At 32.9% G+C, this 27,082-nt stretch overlaps 1 protein-coding gene across 3 annotated transcripts in view; it reads right to left on the reverse strand.

Moving 5' to 3' along the window:
• LOC126920757 (autophagy-related protein 16-1) overlaps window positions 1-27,082 on the reverse strand; it is a 607,999-nt gene that overhangs the window by 32,739 nt on the left and 548,178 nt on the right. For all 3 annotated transcript variants that reach the window (XM_050731510.1, XM_050731508.1, XM_050731509.1), the window contains one exon: window positions 4,479-4,599. In XM_050731510.1, coding sequence (XP_050587467.1) covers window positions 4,479-4,599 — 121 coding nt within the window. The remainder of the gene's footprint in view (window positions 1-4,478; window positions 4,600-27,082) is intronic.

The raw sequence follows: 27,082 nt of genomic DNA on the forward strand, positions 1-27,082 counted from the left end.
GACCCTTGCACGTTTTCAAGCCGCGATCTTTACGTGATAAGCGGTGCTTTGAAGAAAAGGGCAAAAGTGATAATTTAGTGGCGGGGTGAAAGTGGCTATTCGCCGCCGCGAAGTACAGAGTAGGTGAGACTCTTTCAGCAAATAGAGGCGACTTTAAAGGGTACGAAAAGTAAATTGAACGAGGTGAATAGACATGATCAACCGATATGAAACGCGAACCAACGAAAGGCATGAATAGTTTGCAAATGTATGCAGGATTTACAATTCGATCCCTATGGACGGTTGACTAATCTCATGAAACCATATCATTCGAGGAACTCCGTTCGAGATATCGATTTACACTCTGGTCAACATTGCTACAGAGGTAGCCGAAGTTGTGGGTGATGTGCGGCCCCCAATGGTAGGTGGAGTTCTATTGACAAAGGATACACGATGTAGCCTGCCGTGGATGATAGTACACCGGTCGTATTAATTTGCAAGATTCGACTGAAGGATCATAGCGAAATTTACCCACAGTTGCCGAGATTGTTGCCACACGACCTGCCGACAGAGAACTTGTAGGTAAATAATCGAAAAGAGACTTAACTGTTACTGTGGAATACTCTATCCATTATAAACATTATAATTTCGCTCTAAAATTAATTGCATGGCGTAAAGTCTCGTCAACAATGGCTCGCAAAAATATTCGGACACCTGCAGAAACTTTTTATGAATATATTACGTGTTATACAAAATTATCCTTATACATAATGAGACAGGATTATCACGGTTGTGTTGGTAAGGTTTGAAACAAATCTGAAAACCAACATAGAAGCCACAGAGATCACGAAACAATGTAAAGAGACAAATGTGTAAAAACTGTTTTAAAAATGAAATCTTTCGTGGAGTAGAAATAAAGAAGAATAATTGTAGAGTATAAAGAATAGTATAATAGAGTATAAAGAATAAATAGTATAATAGAGTATAAAGAATAAAGTAATCTCTTAAAACTTTGCAATGGGAAGATATATCAAATCGAGAGATAAGAGGTGATATTCAATAAAGAAAAAAATAAAAGGAATCATGTATTGAAAGCATTATTGAGCAGAATATTTCTCACCTAAACGACTGACAATCGCCGCGTGTACACGAATTGATATTATAGATAGAAACTAACGGTTTTATTTCTATGCGATGGTGTTTTCTAAAATACTTCCGATATTTTTTGGCCATTCTAGGTAAATATTTGAATAATAAATATATTACGGCGAAGCATTTTCATCGTTGCACCGCGGATATATTTCATAGCGATCCTCAATGAACGTGACGGGATCATAGCTTTTCACTATTCTCTTAATCGTTTTCTTTTTTTTTTTTTCTTGAACCGATAAAAAATTGTATTACTATCTTCTTTTGCAGAGATTTTATCTGAATATAGGAAAATTAATGACCGTACAGTAAAGTACGCAATTCCTCTTTTTTGCAAATAAATTATACAAAAGTATCCACATAAACTTATGCACGCATCCAATACAATATCGTAAATTGTAATCATTTATACAAATTTGAATCTAGAACATGTATAAAACTTGACGTGGATGATCGTATTTTTACAGCATCAAAAATCACGCAAATTTTTGTTACCTGATTACGTTGCTTTCATTCTTTAGAACAAAATATCAGGGAAAATTCAAAACCTCCTCGCTGCTTTAGGTGGAGAATAAAACATGAATATTAAAAATATTACGTGACGCTTCTTTTTAATACAGTTCGAAAGAAAAAAGAGGAAAATAAAAATCAAATTTCCTTGCCAACAACGACACGTATTATACATCTTCGTTAACGGTCTGTATACAAGCAATTTGCATTTCATTAAAATTTTCGCGCTAAAATATTCAGTTTAAGACACTAGGCGATTCGCCAAATAATCTATTCAAAAAACTTTGCAAACTTTTATATTAAAAGTGGTGGAACAGAATTAAGGCTGTCTCGTTACAAGCTGATCTAAATTAAATTTCTTCTTGTCGGAACTTCCGTTTAATCGTTCGTCCCATCTACCTTGAAAATGGGCGCATTCATCTCGCATGAATTTACCAATTTCTTATCGAGTCCTTTTTATCGAAAAACATCATCCGTTAGAGCCGTCACTGATCAAGAACAAAAGCTCGTCTCCCGACAAGAAAACTGCAGGTTGAAGCAACTTCGAAAAGATTTCGCTAACTGCTGATAAGAACGTTATCGTCTTAATTAATCTCACGAAGTGACGACGCAACGAAAGATCACTTTTATTCGATCCTTTTACGAACCAGTCATCTTCCAACCGAATATATTAAAAATCCTTAAGAAGATCTCAAAGTTCGAGCATTAAATTATAATCAGTGACGAACTACAAGCGAAATAAAAATAATATGACTCGACAACTATTATGGTTATTGTGGTGAAGTTTATATTTGCTTAAAAGTGTGTAAAAGTGTTTAATGAGATGGAAGATCGAAAAATACTTTTATGTAACAACTGAACATTAAGTTTATATTAGGTCTAGAAAAAATGTTTTGTATTTTTAATTCCACACTTTATGTATTTTATGAACAAAATGTATCGTCATTCCTAAAAGTTGAAATATTTCCAGTTGCTGGAGTATTCTCTGGTAACGTCAATAACTTTCTTTCCATTTTTCGACCGTTTTTGATTCAGTAATGTTTGTTGTTTCTGAACCTCGAACTTCTTGCAGTCACCGATACGTAGTCTGTGGACATTTTGGCTTAGAGCCAACGTCTCGTTTGAGAAATCTTTGGTATCACTTCTTACACGTGACATTGTTACTACTTGCAGGAATAAAATAATCTTAGCAGTATCAATAACATTTTTATGTTTTTTTCACTATTTTTTGATTTTAAGTAATAGCTGTAACCATAATGCTAGGCGCAAATCACGCTATAAATTAAATAAGAGCATTATAGACACGTTAAATGAAACTCTTTTTATATTCAATAGAATTTTTTATTCTTTTACGTGAAATAATCTTTCTTTTATGTATCATAATCGGGCAAAGTTATCGCGCAACATCGTCGACGCTATTTTAGATTCCTCTATTACGACAACGTTATGCCTCCTGATGATTCGAATTAGGCGTGTAATGGCTTTACGGGCGCTCGTAAATAAGGGAAAGCAACGAGAAGATGCCAAGAATCGAATATAAAGGTGCAAGGAAATTGAACTACCCACTTGCAAAGAATTTTTTATATTAGTAACCTATTATATTAATATAACGAGACATTGTGATCTATTAAAACACGTAGAATTAATTCATTGTATCAATTTATCCATAGATTATTTAGGAATATTTTAAAATAATTCAATGTTATTATATACCTAAACTGAAAGTAACATTTTACTTTTATATAAAATATAAATATTAAAAATTATTAGATTACCTTATATATTCATAAACCATAAATTTAGACGCAAATACGTGGATACAGCAACTAGTAAAAATTGTTATCTTGAGGATACTTTAAAACGCGTATGATTAGAATATTAAACCGTAGAAGAATTTCAAACGAAAACAATGATAATAGTAGCTCTACATTCGCTCGTATTAATTTCACGCTTTAATGGTTGAAGAACGATATGTATATATATAATGTTCAATTCTTTGACCTGTTCCACTTGTAGTGCCTTATTTTTATTCTACTACGGATTAAACTAATAAGATCTAGTTCACGTATCGATAACGAGGCAATATCGCAGTACTTCAAATGTAAAAAAAGAAAAAATACATAACTATTTAAGAAAGAAAATACGCAATTACGTAAAGGAAAAAAAGAGACAACCATTCATGGAGATACTACATGTTATAATTGTAATCGTAAAAATGAACTAGCTTCTTCAAATTACTACAAGATATTTCTACCTATCCATAGTTCTATCTACAGGTAGAACTATTTAACTAATTTAACTAATTGATAATATAAATAATGTATATAAGAACTAACTAAATATTAGTATATTATACGAATTATAATATAAATAATATAATTAATAGAGTGCACCCTATTAATTAATTCTATTGTCATTTATAGACTCTGTAATACGAGATAACAAATAATGGATTAAGCAATTCATCTCATGTTTCTACGCAAACCTACAACACAGTGATTGATTTTACAGTCATTAGTAAACTCTGTAACAGTCGTTCAATTTTCTTAAAACAATTCGTTCACGTACAGTACAGTTAAGGGTGGCCTCAAACTTATGGCTCGTAATAGGCGTACATACGAAGAGGCAGAGTCGCGCACCTTTTATTGTCCCACGACGCTAGTAAGTATATTAGCATTATTCATGACTAATGGCAATAATGAGGAGCGTGATTACCGGTAATGTCGTACATTATTTTCTGTCTATAGCGCAACAACGTTCTGGTTACGGTTAAGGATAAGAGTGCGCCAGTATACTGTGTACGCTAAACGCTTGCTATTTGTTTGGCACTGGTTACTTACACGCTTTGCTACGCAGGTCCCAAATTTTTAGGGTACGATCGTAACTGCCAGTAACTACTTTTGAAGGCTCGCCAAGAAACTTCGCCGCCATCACCTTCCCACAGTGGCCCGTTAGAGTGTGCTGAAACAGAAATGGGAATGTCGTTTTGGAACATTTACCAACTCGTTCCGCGTGATAATAGGATCATTTGTAATCTACGTGACGTATTAAAAATGATTCGTAGCAATTGGATGCTTGGATTCTACTGGCGAGCATATTGCTGTGGTTCTGAACTGTGAAAAGTTCTCTTGATAGCATGAATTATGAAAAGTTATCTATTAAATTCTGTAAAGGTACTTCTTTCAACATGGAATACTTGTAATTCTATGACTACGAAATTTTTATGTCGAAAAACTCGTAGCTTTTTCATATTAATGGTTTGATAAATCTATTAAATGTCAGCTTTTTTATATGTATAAAACTTCTATATAATTCTATAGATTAGAATTCTCTTAATTCATTTTCTATTATGAGTCAGATTTTAGATTTTTTGTAGATTACATTTTACATAACATTCTTCAATTAAACTCACTTAAAACATATTTTTCGTTAATCGTTTGATTTAAAAAGGATCTTTATATTTGGGGATTGATACTACGAAATTTGTACAAATCTGTATGTAGAATACGTTGCTTATTAATATATGTGTTGCTTTATATAACTACACAATAAATGAAAGTAAGATACAAAATGCAATTAAACTTAAATTTTGTGTAATTTTATTTCACGTGAAATAAGAAACATATATAAGTGATCGAAACTGTAATGTGAAATAGTTATGGTATGCACTGTATGCAAGGTACGACGTAATTTGTGTTGCAACCGAAGAGGTTTACAGTGTATACCAGGTTTCCTTTTCGAGGAAATTGAGTTTGAAAATCTTCTGAGTACATGCGACAAAGATGCCTCGGTGATTCTACATGTATGTCACTATTAGGCTTCGATGTAATATACTCTACACTCTGCCTGCATCAAGCTGATACATGTTAACAAGGAAAGCTATGAGTGATCAATTAATAAAGTCAATAATTTCTTAACGTGCTGGAATATGTTGTTAGGTACTAGGAATATAATGCATCGCTAACGTACTAAGAAATAATACAGATTATAAGGCCTATCACATTTATTAACTAAATAAAATAAGTAATTAAATAAAATCAAATAGAAATAGTATGAAATTAATAAATATGAATGAAACATATAAATTTTTTCTGCTAAAATAAATTGAATTTCTAGCTAGGATCGCGTTATTGACACAGATAGATTTTTTGTATGTATTCTCAACATTTTACTGAATTCTATTTACACGTTAAAAAAATAAAACAAATATAGCATGTATATCGATTTCTGGAATTATATTAGAAGAGTGTGTGTAACTGAAATACGATAATTTTTATCAATATCAGAAAATTGGCTAATGTAAATATAATTGTTATAAGATTCTAATAATTAGTTGCTTCAGTTTAGATTTATTAGAATGAATGCAATAATAAACATCGTAATTCATAGTTTAGTCAATATAGACATTTATAACTTAAATAACAAAAATATATATGTATTTAAACGAAACGATAATATATAATACGAAAAACTAATGCGAATATGGTTACAATATTTCAATTGTTAGTATATTCACGTCAACCTCAATTACCCAGTTACGTGACTTTGATTAAATCAATGAATACACTTTGAAGTTACGTGTCAATATTCATATTAATTTCGGTTAGTATCCTAAAACATGATCTAAATGCAAAACGTATTGATCATTTTAATTTCAATATATTATTATCGCTTATTCCCTTGCATCGTAGAATGAAATATGTATTGAGGTATTTAAATGACGTGATGTGAATTTTCATTGTAAATTTTACTATATTATAATGCACCCAGATTGCTAGTAACATTGCTAAAGCAATCTTGAAAAAATTTTCATAAAATCACGACGCATCGTATTAAGAACCGGTATTTATAGATAACCAGTTTATAATGAGAGAAAATTATTATAACTACGGATAATATATATTTTATGGATTCAAATCTAGATGGCCTATATGTCTATATTTATATATATATATATATTTCGTTTTACATAAATAGTACAGTACAAAATGGTGTACATAATTAACTTAATCTCATGAGAAATAGCCTCTCCGATAACTCAATTACGAAAATAGAATATTTTGACATTATCGATATATTAACGTTTATGAAATAATTAAAATGTAATAATAATACTAATGCATAATAATTTGGTAATTATGTTTATCAGTAATCACTATATAATCAATTCGTTCCTGTAAGTAAGAAATATCCCGGATATGAATGAATTATAAACACCAATTATTAATTCATTTTAGTCATAAATGTAATCAAATTAAATTGCTTGTTACTTTACTCGTGAGATACGATACATGTACATAACACTTTCAATTATATTATGACATTAATATATATTTTATATTACAACACTAAATTTTTCCAATCATCAAGAAGTCAATAATAAAATATCTTAATACACCAATTAATAACTCTAAATAGTACACTGGAAATATTTTTTAAAAAATTGAAAAAGATCAAGACATTAAAAGATAATACGTAAAGTGTTGTGTAAAATGTGGTACAACAATAGAGGGAGAAGCTTCCTCAAGTAAAATTCAGACAAAAATAGAATTGAGAATTTCTTCATGTACATAGTATACTATTTTAAGGAGTTGGAGAATGTGGAAGAAAAATGTTTATTTCAATCTGCTATTCTATAAAATATATCAACCCTGTGTCAAAAATCTTTTCACGCAATTCTGAATGAGTTTTCAAGTTCTTATACATTCGTTTCCCCGTCAATTTCTATTCTGATGTCTGACCATAATTGCTGTGACTAGTATTAACGCTTACCCGTTATATGTACCCCTTTCAGAAGCCAAATTGACTAATTCCACATTTTCTAAGTTTCACAATATCTGGATACGTGACTAGTCTCGAGCTTTTCAAAAAAAGCAAATGATTTATTTCTATAAGCTTACTAGTTTTAAGAAAATGATAAACAAGGATAAATTCTAAGGGAATTATTACATTCAACGCAGTTTTCTTTACTCTTTAATTTATGAATCTAATAGATACAGCTCATATTATGTATTATAATCACATCCTTTCAAATAGCATATTCTAAAAAGCATCCAATTTATGGAACATGCATAATTGTAAAACGATCTCTAAGTTATCAAAGCGTACGCTTTACGAAAGCACTTTACTTTTTTCTCGCGTACTTTCATCCCACAGAACAGGTTATCCAGAACTTCCGATCGAGATAGATGCGTGAATTATAAATATAGTTTGCTCACTAATTCATTCGAGAACTTTGTCATCGTCCAATAAAAATGTCACCGTGTAAAAGTCGCGACAACGGTCGGCCACTATTTTCCATTGACGCCTCTAAACAATAAAAGAGCGAGATATACAGGCTAATAAAGTTATCCGACACACATGACCTGTCCTCTCTGCTTCGCCGTTTAATGGTGAAGAATTCAAGCGTAACGTCGACAAGGGAAACACGAACAACTCGAGGGCTGTTTCAGGGTACGGGGCGCCATGAAAAAGAAGAGTTCGCCAATTTTAAGGTACACGGGCGTCAGGAGCTCTTGAAAAATGTCCTAATGTAAATTAATGGGCCAGAAGTTTAGCCAGAAGGGCTGTAACTTGAAAGAAACACAGGTAGGAGGGCACTGGCACCCACCTACGTTATACGAGTCAAGAAAAGAACTTTTTCCACGGAAGGAGGGCAAAGGGAAAAGAGAGAGCGAACCGAAAGTATACTATAATCCCACGTCTCGAGAAGTTGGTCGAAAGTGCAGAGGTGAGTTCCCCGTTTCTTACAGGAGCATCAAACGATCCACTGGATTCTCTCTTCCGATTGTATCTTCCGCTCAATCAGATCCGAATTTACGATTGCACGCCCTTTTGCGATGTTTATCAGATTCAAATTTCTTTTATCGTCTTTCTTCTTCGATAGTGAATCAAATAGGCAAATTTTGAGGTAATCTCGAAAAAATCCAGAGTAGAAATTTATTGTCTTAGAAATTGACTGGTTCACTTTAAATTTTTCTGGAGATATATAAATTACATTTCTCAATGTATGGTTATGCAAAAGGTACAAAAAAATGAGAAACACATTATGTAGACACTAAGATAAATAGAGATCTTAATTAATCGTGCATCACAATTATATCTGCAACAATGATTACGAAGCCATAAAATAAATTATTTTAAAAATAATCTTAGAATTTGTTTATAATTTATAAATACTTTGCAACCTGCATCAAGAAATATCTTTCTTGAAAAGAAGAAAATTTAACATAGATATATACAAGTTTCAAAAAATATATTAATCTCATAGTAAACTTATTGGTATATTTAGTGAAATCAGAGGATCGCGTGAAAGTCGCTAAAATTCAAAATGGCAATAAAAAATTTAAAGGGCATACAAATTTATACGCGTGCGTGCTTTTTTTAACATTTTTGAATAATAGAAAAAGACACAGTATAGTATAGGTACAAACAGTACAAGCAAAGAAGATATCAGTAATGTTCCGTATTAAACTAGTTGCTGAAGACACAAGTTCTACAAATAAAGAACTAAACGTAACTTTGTTTCAAACCCAAGAAAAACCACCAGAAAAGGTAAAATAAAATGCCGATTTCACGGTAAAACCACTGGTCTGCGAGAGGTTAACTTTATATATAAGAACATTACATGGCTTTTTCCAATCGCACGATTCAACGTTCGAAGTGATTTTCCTCTAAGAAAATCACAGGGCATCGGTGCAACGATTTGCCAACTGCTTTTATCGTTGCAGTTTTAACTTTAGTTCGATTCTTTTCCTGCACTGTGCATAAACATGAAAGAAGCGAAGAGGTATTCAAGCATATTGCATTCGAGTATTCTTCGCGTTTCTGTTTTGTTCATGTAGCAACAATACCTGTGTGACTTATACAACATTTCAATGTAACAATTAAAATACTTTTTATTTAATAATATTCTATCAACAGCAAGCAAGTGTCCAAATATTTTCGAGCGGCGGTATACGTAAACTCCCTCTCTTTCTCTTCTTTACGCCTGAAAACACGAAATCACACGCTATACATCGTTCTTGGAAGATACAGACCAAGATTCACGAAATGTAGGTGATATCGTCTTTTTACGGCGAGCTTGAAACGGCAATGGAAGACGTGTACCAGATGCATCGTTGCAATAAAGGCATAAACTCTTTCGTAGAGTTCTGTCGGAGAGTGAACCGCCGGCAAGATTCGAAGCAGAAAGAGGAATACTGCGAAAGAGAAATAGATGGACCTTCTGAGTTGTACGAAGGTTCAATTAAAGTCGGTAAAAACAGCAAAGAAGAACCTGGTAACCTTCCTGGAAGTAACTAGCGACCTCAGTTTTACAACCAGTACGTTGTCTTCGTTTTTAAAGCCCACAACCGCGAGTTGTATTCGTGTTTTGCCACTGTAGGCACCTTTCAGGTTCTTCTTTTACATATAAAAGTATGTGTATACAAAGGTAATTATAGCGACAAATTGCTATTGTTGAGTAAACTTTGCACTTCATTGGCCTTTCTTTAAGATCGTGTTATTTAGACAATTGATGCTATGAATGCGTATTACAAATAAAATCCATGTTTTGCATTGCTGAATATATCATCGATATATTAGAAAAATGAATGATTCAATCAAGAAATTTAGAATTATTAGAATAATAATCAGTTGTATATAGAGACAGATCTGACAACTATTATTAGACTAACTATTATTCAGATGATATTAGTGAAGGAAGAATTTTTCTTTGTTGGTGTTTTGTATTAGTTTGACCAAGCAGTTTTTCGTTTATTTTAAATAAAGCTCCAATTTTTATGTATAAAAGGAAACTCTGTTATACGATATATTAATTATTTTTTCCTACCATCTTTTATCATCTATCCAATAGATATGAATATTGTGTAATTTGTATATTTTGTATATTGTGCTTAGTTTTACTGAAGAAGATTAAGAAAATTACATTTCATACTTCGAATAAATCAAAGTAATATGATACGCAACAATGAATCAATTTCTTTATGGTTTAGGATTCATATCTTTAGGGATAATAAAGAAGATATTGTGGCACACAAATATGAAGACAAAAATGACATCGTACATTGTGAAACTAAATGAAAATAGAATTTTTTTTTTATCTATTTCCTAGCGACGATTCCCTTGCAATGCAATTATTCCTAAATTTATACAATTTGTACAACATGTAAAAATTTCTATAATAAATAATTTCACCCTAATTTTACTAAAAATGTTTGGTTGGATGATATGAAATGCGATTTTTAAACTACTCTATCATTACAAGCTTGTTTATATTACGCTTTAATCTAATTATAAACATTATTGGTACTGATGTTCAAATTTAACATTTTGCGTACATAATAATATTATAAATTGGCGTAAATTGTGCATGTCGCCATTTAATATATGTACAGCATTAAAACTATCTCATAATTAAAATAGATATGAAGTTTCCATAATTTCCAAAATGTTATTGATTATGGAACAATTTCTCTTTTCATTCTACTAGCTATTTGATATAAATATATGAAACATATAAATACAAATTATAGTGAAATGTTTATAAAAATAACAAAATGTTGTCCCAACTAATTTATTATAACTTTGGCAATTATCATTGAAATAAATCATCCATGTCACAATTATTATTACTCTCACTTTAGAAAACCTTCTCGTACTTTATATAATACTTCTAAATAAAAATGATCAACTGTACTTTCATCGGTAATCAAAAAAGAAATCTAAACAACCTCACCAATTAACATAACACAAGATTTTCCACTAGAAATCGCAAGAAATCTACTGAGAAACAGATAGCGAAACGTAACTCAGCCGACTACGGGAATGCGTTAAGGATGTAACCGAATCCATTCTAGTTTTCCCAAAGCAAAAATATGCTTTACTCGACTGCACGGTTTTATCGTATCATGTATCGATTCACGTAAATCGGCTGTTGTTAGCTGCAAAACAAACATCGGCAACTTCCGCGGAAAACATCTCAGGTAAGACACGAAGGTTATATATGCGTTGCTCTAAGCAAAGTTTACACATACTGGAATACTAGGCAGGCGAGCGCCAAGCGACGGTTCTATAGCGTTCTCATCGTTTTTCACTGCCACTTCGTTAGTACAGCACGGCACAGAGTGTTTCCGCGAAGCGGAATTCCGCCGCCTTAACGTCCTATCCCATAATTACATCCAACTTGGCCGATGGTTTGGGTTTGATTGGCCGAAGGTTGTCGTAGCCACGCTCGATACTTGATGAGAAGACCGAAGGAGGAAGAATCGTGGCCGCTTGGCCGCGTGCAAAAAGATCCGATGTACACGTGACTTAGTACGCCATCATGAAATGTCGACCAACGACACGAGATATCGCCGTTTTATTGGTTTTCCCGGCCGAAGATTATAGCATGTTAACCTGTTACATGGACTTTTACGCGGCAAAAACCGCCCGCTATAAAGTGACACCGTATAAACCGACAAGTGAATGGTGAATAGCGCACATAGTCAACTGGAAAATCAAATTAATTAGAGGGCAAGAGATGGGGTGGGGATCAAATTAATAACAGGATCGATAAATTTCCGTATGCGCGCGCGGTTATATATATAATACATCCTACGAATTACTAAACATGACGTTTTAAAACACTTTATGCGCCGTAAATATTAGTGAAAAGATATTCGTACAGGTAAGTATTCCAGACGTTTATACTGCAAATGTTAAATATCTGTTTGATAATTTATTGGATTTGTTGGCGTATGTGTTTCGGATTTTATTCAGTGTGTAATTTGGTATAAAAGGAAGAACGAGTCAATTTATTTATTTGATATATGTTTTTAAGAATTTTATTGAGAAAGGTTGAAAAAATTTGACGTATGCGTGCGAGCATATCGATATGTTGCTATTAATTGCATATATGATCACATATATCATGGATTTATTGCATTTAATATATAATTTGCAGGACTTTATGTTTAATGTATGTAAAAGAGGATTTATAGTTTGGCATTTGATGTTTGATAGAACAAAATCGAAATATCTTTGAAATTTTCTGGTACTGGATGGTAATACTGACTATTTGGCATTCTTGTATATACTAACTATTCTCATCATATCCTCTCCTGCTAAGCCATGGTAGCAGAATCAATATTGACAACTGATTTCGATATAACATGATTACATTTCAACATAATGTATTGATTAATTATAATATTATACTAAACAAATTCAGATATTCCAAATCAGAGTATAATAGTATGTGCATATAAAATCATTTCATTTAATCATAGCTTTGTTCACCATTTCTTTATCAATTTCTATTTTCTCACATCCCTGAGTATTCGCATAAAACTAAATCATAAAATAAAAGTAAAATAGATGAATATTTAAAACAGCATCTAGATCAATTAGAATACCTTTTATAGTATTAATGAAGTCGTTACTAACCTAAGATTTATAAAACCAACATGAAGAGGAGCAAATCCCAACACAACGCAAACGTACATAATCAATAACTCAATTGTTCACTTATTATTAATTAATCTTTCCTGTGTTAACGATACAATGATATATGCTTCATAATAATATCGTTTCGTCCAAAAGATCTATTAAGCCGTTATAATGTGGACTAGAAGGGGTTATATACAGCGGATTAACAGGGAACGTCATCTAGCAGCGTGTCCCTCCATAAAGCGATAAAATATGAACATTATTTCGGACATGTCTCAATATCCATTACCCCAAAATTTCTAAAATTTGCATTTACCACTTTATTGCACTTTCAAGCTCCTCAAAAATATTGCAATAAAAATCCCTATACTGATACATTATTATCATTTGTATTTATGTATGCTGAATCCTTAAGCAAATAATATATTATACATCGAAAATCGTCGTTTCGTGAAAACCAGCTGGATCTATTGATGCACGTGAAACAGCCGTATGATAAAAAAGAAAGAATAAAAAAATCCAACTATACGTAACATAAAGATAAGTAAGTACTTGTTGGATGCTTTTATCGAAGACTATTTGGGTGCGACCCAGGTATTCAACTGCTTGACTACATCTTCAACATCTTTAGTTGCAGCCTAGCATCTATATTTTCAAAACTGTACTGGGAAAACATGAAAAGCCATTTCCCTCCTTTACCACTCTTTCTTGACAGTCTTGTTTCCTATCTCTTTTCAACGATTCGATATTGGCCACTGGTCGCATTTTTCATCGAGATTATGGACGTTATATATTCGAAAAATAAGAGAGGATATCATGAAAAGGCAATAAATTACGGTTGTCGGGTAAACATTCCCGTTTAATTAATCCCATTAACGGACCGCCATTTACCGAAATTGAGACATCCCGTTCGTCCCAATTGGATTATCATAACGGAATTTTAATAAAAGCGTTACTGTTATAATTGCTGTAGTGAAGCGTGGATCCTTGAACGAAGCGATCTTAATAAATAGGTTAAATAAGGAACAAAGGATGCTTAGGCACAAGTGGATTTTTTACGATAGACCTAGAACAATGCTACTGCATTTCGCGAGCGTCCTTAAATAAAATTTCAACATTTTAAATATTACTTGCTTTTACCCAAACACTTGTTTCCAGTCATCTTTCGACATTTTCGGAAAATATACCTGCAACGTATTGCTTTATTTAAAGGAAAGAAATGAGAAATTATTTCAAAATACAATTATTTCAAATACTAAAATTTTATCATGAACTCCACGCTTGAGAAATTCAACGGCGTTATTCTACTTGTAACCATCTTAAAAAATGTCCCCTTTGAAATGAACTTGAAATGACAAAATGATGAAATGATTCAACTTTTCCTTCGATAAACTCTTTTTACTATATCAGAAATAATAATAAGAAATAAGAATTAAATACTCTAAAGTTCATTTATATGTCCGTAGATAAATTATTTACTTTTAAAATTTCGTACAGGCGCCATATTGTCATTTTAGAACTAAAATCAGAAATGTTTTGTTAGATCTTCGTGTTAGATGAGAGTACAGCATGGAGCTTGAGCCTAAACCAACATTACATCATTCTATGTCAGGCAAAAGTGATTTGTCCCATGTTTCATACGGTACGCGTGAAAAACACATCCTGAACTCACGTATGATTAAGCCTTAAATTACGCACGACTGCAATTATTCCCGGTAGTTTATGGTTGTAGTCGACGAATTCAGATGAAATGACTCTTTGATCTTCGTAATAACATAAATGGCTATAAGATGTAGCCCGGAGCGTAAGAGTCGGAGAATGTGAACTAATGTCGTTGCTGGTATTTTCTGGTCTCTGGTCGTTGCTGGTTTCGTAAATTGAATTGTGCATTAAATGTATTACTTAAATGTATTGCTTTGTGCGTGTCATTGCAATATAGTTAAAACGATGGACAAAAACTTCTCACTGTGATGAAAGTATAATTCTATTATAAAAATGAAACATAAATAAAATGCAGGCATCATTATTGCATTTATACTTCCACATATTTTTATATTTTTGCTACAGTATTATTACAGATACATTGAGATTAAATCATCATTTAATAGATTGAATTAAATAATTTTGTGTAACCGAATTGTTTAACGATATCATTAGTGAATAAATTCGAGTCGAGAGCGAAATTCAAGTTATTTTCTTTTATGAGTTTCAACTTAACTATTCTAAAGTGGAAGTTACTCTTAATATTAACAACGAACGTTTAATTTATTACTGATATTTCAAATATTAATTCATTTTCTAAAATCTAAGATAATGATATTCTACGAGAATAGTGCAGGAAATATTGTATCTCGATAGTAAAAGTATCAATCCCAACGATACGATATTTAAACTGGCGAACTTAGTACAGTGAAAAGCAAAAGTTCAAATAATGAAAATAAACATTTACGTTTCTCGTGCTTTAGGTAACAAACAATTATTTACTCAATATATTTACTTATTTTACTCAATATAAATATTTGAAAATAGAGAACGTGGGAAACTAACCAAACTTGAGAATTTATTGTGAATATGAAATTTATAGTAACCATTTGATCACTGGCATCAGGCCACACGTTGCTTGGCGAACATGTCTCTCACGCATCAATGGAAACAAACGCTTACCGTTTCGTAGAAAACTTCGGCGAAGTACAAGGCGTAACGGAATCTTACGTGCTAAATATAGAGATGTCAACTAAACTCAGGGATGCTATGAACAGTTAGAAACAGAATGCATGATGTAAATACTGTTCTACTTAACATGTAAATACTGTTTTATCTATATATCGTAAATTAGGAAATTAACTCTATATGTATGCTTAGAAACGTGTGTGACGTGCGCTTGTTAAAAATACAAAAGAGGAAATTTAATCTACACACTAGAGAAACGACTTTTAGAGTGGCCTGAGACTATCAATATACAGGGTATCTATTTTACCTCGATACAGTTAAAGATATTTCACTGTATCGAGATAGAATAGACACCCTGTATATTGTCAATATTTCAAGGTTCTCAACTAAAAGGATCAATATTTATTGTCAATACACTATTGCCAATATTTATTGACATATCGAATTTACGTTCAGAACTTTCAAATATTGACGATATTATTGATTGTCAGAGGGAAATTGACATTCAATTACATCAATACTTTACATTAATTCATTTTACAGACATGACATTATGCACGCGCTTATTTATCAAGCTGTAGTTATTCCCAATCTTTCTAATTTTTTTGAGAATTACATCCTTTATAACATTTTATTTCTGTTTTTATATGTTACAAGCGAAACTTAAATGGAATACCTCTATATATTTATGTGTGTAACATAGTGTGCAACATTACAGGAGGAATTCATCGATCTATGTTCTATTAGTGTTTCAAGATCATTTAAAGTTTCCCTTCGTTAAACGGCTACAAGAGTTTCCATACTTTGAAACTTCGTAACTTCAAAATGAACTTCGAGTCTTGCAAGACGTTTCACTCGCTACCAGAGTACGGATGTGGTTTCAACATGATGATGCATCTGGTCATAACGACCGCAGGGTTCGAGAAACGCTGAACAACATGTTTTCTGGTCGTTGGATAGGAAGAGGACGTAGAATATCCTTTCCGAGATTCCCAGATTTCATGTTTTTACATTTTTTTTCTTGTGGCGTTTTGTAAAACATAAAGTTCGCTGAGAAAAATCTGCTGCTCGGATCACTGATGTCTGCCAACAAATTACCAGAAAAAGTTTCGAAGAGGTAGAACTATCAGTCAAGGACGAAAGGTAGCACCGCATTGATGCTGAAGGTCATTCAAGAGGAAAAACATCGGATGCATCGAATATTTTCTGGACGGTTTTTCACGATGGAATTGGCATTATTAGTTAGATTTTGCAAATTTAACATGTTTGTTACAAAGTTACAAGTTATCGGCATTAATAATTTCATAATAAAGCAATGAAAGTTTTACAAATAAATTTTACGAATTAACATAATTGATAATTGATCACTCTGTTAATGACTTTAACTTCTAACAAAAATCATTCATCTCTCAAGCTGTGTACAAATTTTGCACATGAAAGTTTAAAATGGGATAGCCTGTACGAAATTTATCAAAATTATCGATACTGTTTATTAATTAAGTTTGTGTTTGAAATCTGCTTTGAAAACAACTAGAGGATATGAGGATGAGAGAAACATATCGACGTAAGGTAGTACTTAAAATAATGGCTTAAAATAGATTAAGGCAATTCTCCAGCTTCGAAGCTATCTTTTTCTATTTCTCATAATTTCGATAGGATACTTTCGAGACGAATTGTTATTACCCGGGGTAAAATTGGAGATTTACAATTAATTTGAAAACATGAAGATGCTCGTATCTATTAATTTCCCGATGTTGCAAAAACGTTGACCTTTGATATAGAGATAAATTGTAGGTTACGGAAAATATAATTATAGAGAGAAATGTCCATAATCGGAATTTTTCTTTTATTTATCATGGACTTGTACATTTCTAGCATCATTCACATCAGTTAAAACTTTCAGCTGGTTTTCAAAGTTTATTGGAATTCTTCGGGCTTGGTAAACATTTTCGCATTTTTCAGGCGTTTGAGTTCTCAAACGATACGCAGAGAAGACGTAAAATTTTAATCTCTCGTTCCAAAGGGCATAAAGTGTTCCAAGTGCACGGCTAATCACACTAAATCGCAGGACATGGTGGTTTTTTTTCTTTTTACGTAACGATCGCAATGAAGGTTCGCCTTGCGAACTTAAATCAAATTCGCTATATTATCATGGCGATTTCAACGTCAGGAGAGGAAAAAAAGGCAAGATTCGCGATGGCGTCTCTGTCAGTGGTACGTGTTCAAGTAGAACAGAGCGCATCGACACTCTCGTTTCGCCGTAGGTATTGCGTTAAAGGAGAGCGTTCATTGGAGAACCAGCGCGGTTCTCCTGTCGATATTCCTCCTAATTATTGGGTCCGGTGCCTATCGAAGACCCCAGGGACGTCATTTCGATGCGGCTGTTATCGGGAAAGCTGGCAGACGACCGTGAACATGACAAAGAAAATAAGAAGGTTGTCTAGGTAAATCTAAGCACTTGTTATTTAGTAGGAACCTCCAGCTTTGAGACGCGCCGGTACTCCAGAAGCGTGCGAGCCAAAGAAAGAAGAGTCCAACTCGAGGAAGAAGATGCTGAAGGTGGCGGAGAAGCAATAGAAGAGGAAGAGAAAGGAAACTGGATGGAGAGAGAGAGAGAGAGAGAGAGAGAGAGAGAGAGAGAGAGAGAGAGAGAGAGAGAGAAGAACCGGAGGAGGAAGCACTGGGAGGCACTTTACTAGGTGTACGTATACTGGGTGTTTCCTACCATAGAAAGTATCATAATACCATTACGATTCATAGAAATACGAAAAACAATTGTGCAAATGTATACGTCAAATATTAAGATATATAACATACTTTATATACTTTGAATTTTTATGTATTTTAAAATGTGGACGTTATAAAATCGAAATTTAGATTGTTACTTAATACTTATGTCATTTATAAATATGTATATTTATATACATCAAGTATATGTATGTATGTATATACATATTCAATATAGGTTTCTAATTACAGTTTGCACGTGTCAACAATTTGTTCGGGAAATCGGACAAGCTATTACTTGAAAATAAAATAAAATAAAATAAAAACACACACGTGAATTAATACGAATCTCTTTTCTTCGTTACAATAAAAAAGTGCATTTGTAGTTTACTTACTTGAGCTAATATGTAATTAGGATGTACTTATCTTGGTATTACCTTGGTACTTAGTTTACCTTGGTATTAAAGTTATAGGTAGATATGAAATAAACGAAACTCTATTTGTGCATCTACTGGAACGAAATCTTTCTTAGTGTCTGATTACATGATCTTCTGCCGACTGAATCTATTTATTTGAATATGAAGGAAAAACCATGGATAGTAAAGTGAATTAATGAATTTCTATCATATGAATTGTCTGTCTAATGACTTTATTCATATAACTGAACTACTAGAAATTATTTTACTATCCCAATAACAACTTCAACAACCGTACTTACTGTCTGATTAAATGAATTTCTACGGACTGAATTCACTTATCTTAATATGAGCTCCTATTATATGAATGAAAATTCTTATTACAGAAACTGTTTATCCCCCTAATGAATTCACATAAATGAACTTCCAAAATGTAACTGAATTATGTATCTTTACTTGCCTTACTACTGTCCAATACAATCTAGCTCTATTAATATCCATTTAACTATTACTCTTCTTGCAATGACAGTTTCAACATACTTAGTGTCTGACCAAATGAACTTCTATCGACTGAATTTACTTCTCTGAGCATACACTTCTACTATACGAACGAGAATTCTTATTGTACAAACCGTTCATCTAGCGAATGACTTCCAGAATGTAACTGAAACACCATGTATCTCCATCTGTACTGCTACTGTCCAATACTTTCTAACTCTATTAGTATCCATTTAACCATTACTCGCCTCTCAATGACTGTATATCCGTCCTGTACGAACACCATGCAATGTAAACAAACGGCAGTTTTTATGCTCGGTCATGGTACGCTTAAGCGATGCAGAGCATGACAGGAATAGCTGGCACGTATGAGGATACACCCTGTAGATCGTGGGCGCCTAGGCAGCGAGAGCAACGTCGACTGAATGGTAGGCTAGTACCTCCCATACGTACTTACGTTACGTACGTACGTACATACGTAGATCATGGTTGCGTTAGTAACATCGCTAACGTAGATACGTACGTGCGGGCTGAGCACAGCGCCGAAGGAGGTTCGTTGACCGCCTGTGAGACTTCTCTCTTCCTTTATCGCTCTATCTGTCGTACTGTCTCTCTCCGTCGTCGTCTATCCACCTTCCTTCCGTCTTCCTTTCTCCGTCAAGACTTCACCGCGACCTTGGCGATTCAATGCCCGCACCAGATAACTCCCCTTTCCAGATAATAGATTATTTCATACGTGTAACTAGTCGTTGGTAGCAGCCTCTCTCCTCCTCCCCTCCTCACCTCCAACACAACTCCTTCCAACGTGTATCGACTACTCTCTTTCGCTTTCTCCTTTCCCCTCTCGGCGGTTCTTCCTGATAACTCGCTTGCTGAACCGCGCGAACGAGCGACCAATGCTCAAGCATATAATACTATAATACTATACACACTCGATATGTACGTATACAGAAAACGACCTAAAAAGAAACTCTGGTGTATTTTGGAGAAAAAATTACACGATTTCTTTCTTTTCGAGATTTTTGTTACTGCTGAAGACGTTGACACGAGTGTGTCGTCTGCTTTTTTTACTAAATATTTTATGTCGTCCTCGCATCTTTATAAAATAAAAGAAGAATATGTAAAGAAAAGAATGCCACGGCAATAGTTACTTGATGTCTTGAATCACTGAGTTTTTGACAAACTCGTTTGTTTAAATAATAATTCCCAATCAAGCTGTATGCCAAAAAGTTTCCGATGAAAAGATTATATGGTGAAAGATTGTATGATTATATGTCGCTCTTGAGGACAGAAAGTGAAATTTCAATAGTAGCAAAAACATTAAGAAAGAATTTTAATCGTCGAGTACGTCTGATTATAGTAATTAGACTCGCGTTTGGTGTAGACAATTTTTGTTGTGAACTTTTAATATACGCCTCTTCTGAGTATATAATGAAGGATTTAAAAGACATTTGAATTTTTGTTTCATTTGGCTGAAAATATTATTCTCGCTGTTCGTGTAGATTAGTACTTGTCTTATACAGGTTGAAGGAGCTCCCGCCAAGTGTTGTGATGCCTGTTAAGCTAACTTCTAATTAAGTGCGACGAGAACTGTTAAAGCAAGTTCAAGTTGCAGCTAAGCGCTATGAACACTATTAAACTATATACCAAAATCAAGCCCAATTTCTATTAAATAATATGTACGTAGCTATAAAATAATAATTTTGGCAGTCGTTCTTCGTTTCAATTAGAAGTAGAATAATTAACAGTATTTGATGGAAAATCGAATTAAATAAATAGGTATAAATTAAATAATTAAAAAATAATTGCAATCTAATTCTGTATATGTACGTAGATTAATATGTACACGAAAAATAATTATATTCTAAATGTTGCAGATGTCAACTAAATTTCGCTCATATTCATATTTGCCAATTTTAAATATGATATAATCTCAAGACCACAATCTACATCAAGTACCATAAATAATTTATACGTGGTTACTTGTTAGCGAAATAGTAAATGTATTGCGCGAAGAATCAGGTTCTATTTAAAACTGAGTGAGCGTGCCGAACACATTAATATCGTTATCGGATGTAACACGATTAAACGACTGGTTTACATTTTTTTCAATTCGAACGAGTTTTTGGTTAGTTTTCCGTGTATTGTCGGACACCTCGATTAAGAAACTGAATGAGAAACGCATTTAGCCTCTGGTTTCTTATAAGGATTGGAAACAGGAATCTCTTGATTTACAGAAATAGAAGATTCAAGTTTATGATTCTAATGAGAGTTAAACGTTTATGTATACATTGGAAATGTGGATAAGAGAAACCTTGTCGTTTCTCCACATTTGGACACCTTCCCACGGTACGGTTAAGATAGGAATTATATTCAAATATTTAATATCACTTCTATCTTATTTAAAATTTATTAAATATTACTATTTACTTAAAACTAACTATTAATATTCACTTAAAAATAGAGATTATATCTTGAAAGACAAATAATTAAAAGAATTTAGAGAGTTTGTTATTAAGAAAATTGTGCTACGCTTTTCTCTAAATATAATTCATTTTGGAGGCATAAAGATTTCCACTGAAATGAAGATATCAAGAAGTAAAATATGTATCTTAGGACATTTTAATCAAGGACGGTAGTTTCCTTCTTACATCTCTTACTTTCTTTTTCTTTTACTTTTCTCCTGTGGGATCTCGATTATGTCGACGTTTATCCGTCAAAAGTTATTCTGTCTAACTGGAAATAGCTGACGCCAATCGCTTGCATCAGGAATTTTTCATCATCGTTCGAACGTTCCACATGTGTAAAGAAGAATTCGACTTTCGTTATTTGTAGCTGATATTACTATGTTTCATATGTTATCGGATGTTTACGGCATTTTCAGATCGGCCATACGAGTGTATTAGATTTTCTATGTAGCTATGACGATCAAGCTGTTGTAAAATATTATACTCTTTTCTCAGATTGAGTTATTATATTTCACGTTCTACAATTTCATTTCTATTGTTAATTGTTTATATTAACGGTTATTTATATTGTGATTTTGTAGGAAGAATTATTACATCGAATGAAATTGCTCAACATGCCAATATGTAAATTCCAATGTCACACTCTTCCAATTTGAATTACGCCACTTCTCTCATTCCGGTTAATGGTACGCATTAAGAGAAATATGTTTATAGTGTGCGTAAAGTTCTAATGAATTTGAATCTATAATTTCATGATTTAGTTCTCTGTTAATATATTTATAACAGTTATATCTCATAATCATATCAAATATCACATAATGGTATTTCTAATATAGATAATATATTATATAATAATATAATAATAAACCCTAAAATTTGTAAAGCTTGGTCTTATATAAAATATATATTTTAAATAGATCAAAGTCATCGCATCAATAACTGAATACTTATAGAAATAAAATTTCTGTAACAGACTATGAGAATAGCTGATACCTAGTCGCTCGAGGAAAGAATTTTTCATCTTCCTCGAATACCTACGATTATACACATTTTTTAAATATGTCACATTATTGACTGTTTATGTATTATGTATTATTATGTGTTATGTACTATTTATAATTTATTAAACTACTTATAAGCTAACAAACAAAAAGATGAACTAATTTATACTATTATGACTTAAGTCAAATGGCAGTATAACATTTCGTTGAATCAATAATTTTTTCAAATATATCCACTAAAATGTAGTTATATCTATCAAGACGAATGCGATTACGTAAGATGTTGGAAATTTAAGGAACTATTTATTCTTAAGTTAAATGTTACTCGAGACATTCCTCGATTCTATGCTAAAGGCGCTTCTAATTGTCTCGTCTGCGCAAACTTTGTATATGTCCGACACCTTTTACACTGTTGTTACGCTTCCGTGAATGCATTGCCTGCAAACTTATCGTGAAAACATCAAGACTAGACAAAGATATATAAACGAAATTTCCTGACGTGTCGCGTTTAATTATCTATCTTCTTCGTTAAAATTCTGGCAAAGTTAGCATTTTTTATCACGTTAAGAAGGAAATAGATATATTATATTATAAAAAGAAAATAAAATTGGATTGCATTTTTGAGTTTATTATCGTAAACTTGATCCTGTTGATGAGATGGAATTATTCAAAGACGTATCAATTAGTTGATTAATTTAGTTATTTCAATTTCTTTGCTCGATAATTAATAAAATGGAAGCATTAATACATTAAAAGATTTGTTCCTTTATGAAAGGAAAATTATGAAAATAAAATATTCCTATTTCACTTTTAGCAAACAAAAATGGTTTATGGTATTCTGAGAAGATGTCAAACATGAAACTGAAACGAGAAATCATTCGTTTCAATAAGAATATTTTCATATTTTATTCGCACTTGGAATATTTTTTAATGCTAGAAAAATATAACTGGATAGAAGATAATCGAAAGAATGCGGGGTTAAAAGTAATAAAATAATAAAAACTAAATCCTATAATAATAAAAGAAGAGTCCATGATAAACTATGTAGATAAAAAGAAGTAACGCTGATTGTCAGCGAACCGTGAATGTATTGCTTCAAGTGTAATATAATTACCCGATAATGCAGTTATACGTGGGTTTCAGGAGTCCACCGAAGTGTAACCATAATGTGCTATCCGTGGTCACAAATTGATTGTAAAACGTTTCCCGGGGTTTACGATAACTGTAAAGTGGTGGTCATTGTTTGGTAAATAAAAGCAGAATGGTTATGTAGCCTTGTGGTAATTGTCGCCACTTATTACATTGCTACGTGTTCGAAAAGGAAGTAATAAGACTTACGTGATTTGTAGCAAATTCTTTACGTAAAAGCAAAACGACCACCTTATACGGCGGAGAAAAAAAGCGGAGCAAAGCTTCGCTTCCACGTAATGCAGTCCATTCATATTATGCAAACGGTATGAATCGAACAGAGCTGAATAAAATTGACGTAAGATATCTTATTCCATCTTACTTTAGCCACGTAATGTATCGAAATGTATTCGTCGGAGAAAGATATTTCGTAGATATTTCCAAGGAAACTAATATCGAATATAAACATGGAATAATTCATCATTGAGAGCAAAGAAAATTGACGAGCTAAACTGGCCGCTTTATGTAAGAAATTCGAATGCACGATATGACATGAATCTACGTATATTTTCTTCGTACCATATTATAGTTGCTGACGAAAATATTTGAACGTTTGTCCAAACATTTTACAAATATATTATATGTGTTACATGAAACATTTTACGATTTTAATAATAGCCGATTATATAAATGATATAACTAACTTTTCTTTTAACATAATAATATTTAACCATTGTCTTCTATGTCACTTTTGAAATATATGCGCTACGTCTTAAAAAATGAAAAAATGCTAAATAAGGGTTTTAATTAAGAAAAAGAGAGGGGAAGGGATACGTAGATAGTTTCGGCCCCGTTTCATTGATCGTCACGTAACTGGCGGTGTAGACGACGGTCTGGAGGCAGCAGTCTCGCGGAAACCACACACCAAAGCCATGATCGCCTGCGGGGAAAACGTGGCAACGCGGAAAAACACGGTACAAGGAACCCGTGTGCAGTGTGCACCGACCTTAATGCAAATTCAGTGGCGGCGCTCTTTCTGTCTTCTTCATTCTCTATCTCCCTCTCTCTCTCTCTTTCTTTTCGTCATGCATCCTCTCGTTAGCCGATAGTACGACGAAACTGATCGCGCTGCAGGAACGAGACTACACGAGGATGAGAACGCGATTGAACGTCCGGAGTCACGGAGTTTCTTTCAACTCCTTCCGCCTCTTCCTCTTTCCGGCTTGCGTACATTCCTTGCGAATGTTCGCGCGAACGTCCTTGCCACTCCGGCCGTTCATTCCTTTCTAGCAAGCATCACGATTGTGCCTTCATTTGTTTAATACCAAAACAGAAGCAGCACTCCGACCATTTTATTATTTTCATTGTTCATTCTGATAATTATGTGACTAGTAACTTTGTGCAAATTTTACCGTTTATCTTCAGCCTCCTTTTTTAGGAAACTTTATACTGTCTACAAAATCAATCGAGAGAGTTTGGAAAATTAATATACTTTTCATTATTTTATTCAGAAAACGATAAGTTTAACAATTTTTCCTTATGTCGTAAATATTTTGGAAAAAGGAGCTAAACTGCATAGGTATTTTCTTATGAAGTAAATTTTGTAAGCAATGCTTATTATGAACGTGTTTTATTACAATTTGTAGAAATTTTAAGTTTAGTCTTAATTACTCGAAATGTCTCAATTACATTCGAAGTTTGACATGAAATTTATTAAGCGATATATTTAACTTTTACTTTAATCATGTCATATAGAGATGATTGTTTCTATGGTTATTCGGTTTGCAAATATATTTATAGTTAATACTTCCAGTTACATATCTGGATGACTGATCAGACATGATTTATGTTATTTTGAATTATTAAACTCGTTATGCAGAGATGCTGTACGCGAGATAGCAGAATGTAGCAAAGCTGGATGTTTGTAAAAAGAGATTTAAATTTAGCATCGCATTTTCCCTTTCGGGCAGATAAATATATTTATATCTTCAGCTCGATAGTTTAACCTTGTTTAAGAATATTGAACGTATTACTATTGCTTAGTATATGTAAATACTTTATCTCACCTATATTTGACAATATACATATTATATAATATCCTATAGAATTAGCAACTTATTACTATAAATATCGTAATAAATATATATTTATTAACGTAACTATATATTTGCAAAAAGAATACTTTCATAATCAAATTACTTCAACAAATTAAAGTACCATACCATCATAGCGCTATATATTAAAAGCAGATTGTTCGATTCACTTCTCTTTTATTTCAAGAAAACGCGATGTTTCTGCCTTTAGTATCCTTCCCCGCGTCGGTTCATTAAACAGAGATTTATTTATTTACGCAACAGCTCATGAAAGTAGTAAAAGCATAAAAACATGACGATTCGTGCATTACCTAAATCAGATTTTCGCGCATCGCGAGAAAGTCTTTTCAATTTATTTTCCCCGATTATTATCTCATCGGATATTCTCCTCGGCTTGAATAAATTGTGAAACTTAATTGGACACCCTCGAATAATAATATCCTACGATTAATTATGCATTGAGTCGTCTCGTATACCTTCGTACGTGTACGCGAAATTATTCAGCAAATCGTCCAACCAACGAACAAATGCTTGTCCAGCCAGAGTGGAAATTGGCTCGAACCAGTTTTAATGATGAGTGCACACTGTTCTGCTGGTAATTTAGCATTCATAGAGTGGGAGCACAGGGAGTGTTCGTCCCTGGTAAGTCTTGAATTTTCGAAAAATGGATTTTCGTTGTTTCAAGCTGAACGATATCGGGCGTGTTTATAAAACACTTTTCTATTAACCATATAATGTTAATTGATTCGGTGATGCATATTTGTTGATAATGGCGATCCATCAATCAACCAGTACTTGATATATCTAGCGTAGTTTATGTAGAAAAAGTGCGTTCACTTTTCAAATTTGATGAAATGCACGAAGAAGGGAAAAACAGGTAGAAAATAGTTAATTGAGCGAATAATGGAAGAAGCTGCTCAATAGGTCGCAATGTTCGATGTGAAAACGGTGTGTAACGCGTGGAATTACTTGCGGAAGATTATGCTCGTTCCTTTCGACGCTAGTAACGA

This window comes from Bombus affinis, chromosome 9, assembly GCF_024516045.1.
Source record: "Bombus affinis isolate iyBomAffi1 chromosome 9, iyBomAffi1.2, whole genome shotgun sequence".
Classification (NCBI taxonomy): domain Eukaryota; kingdom Metazoa; phylum Arthropoda; class Insecta; order Hymenoptera; family Apidae; genus Bombus; species Bombus affinis.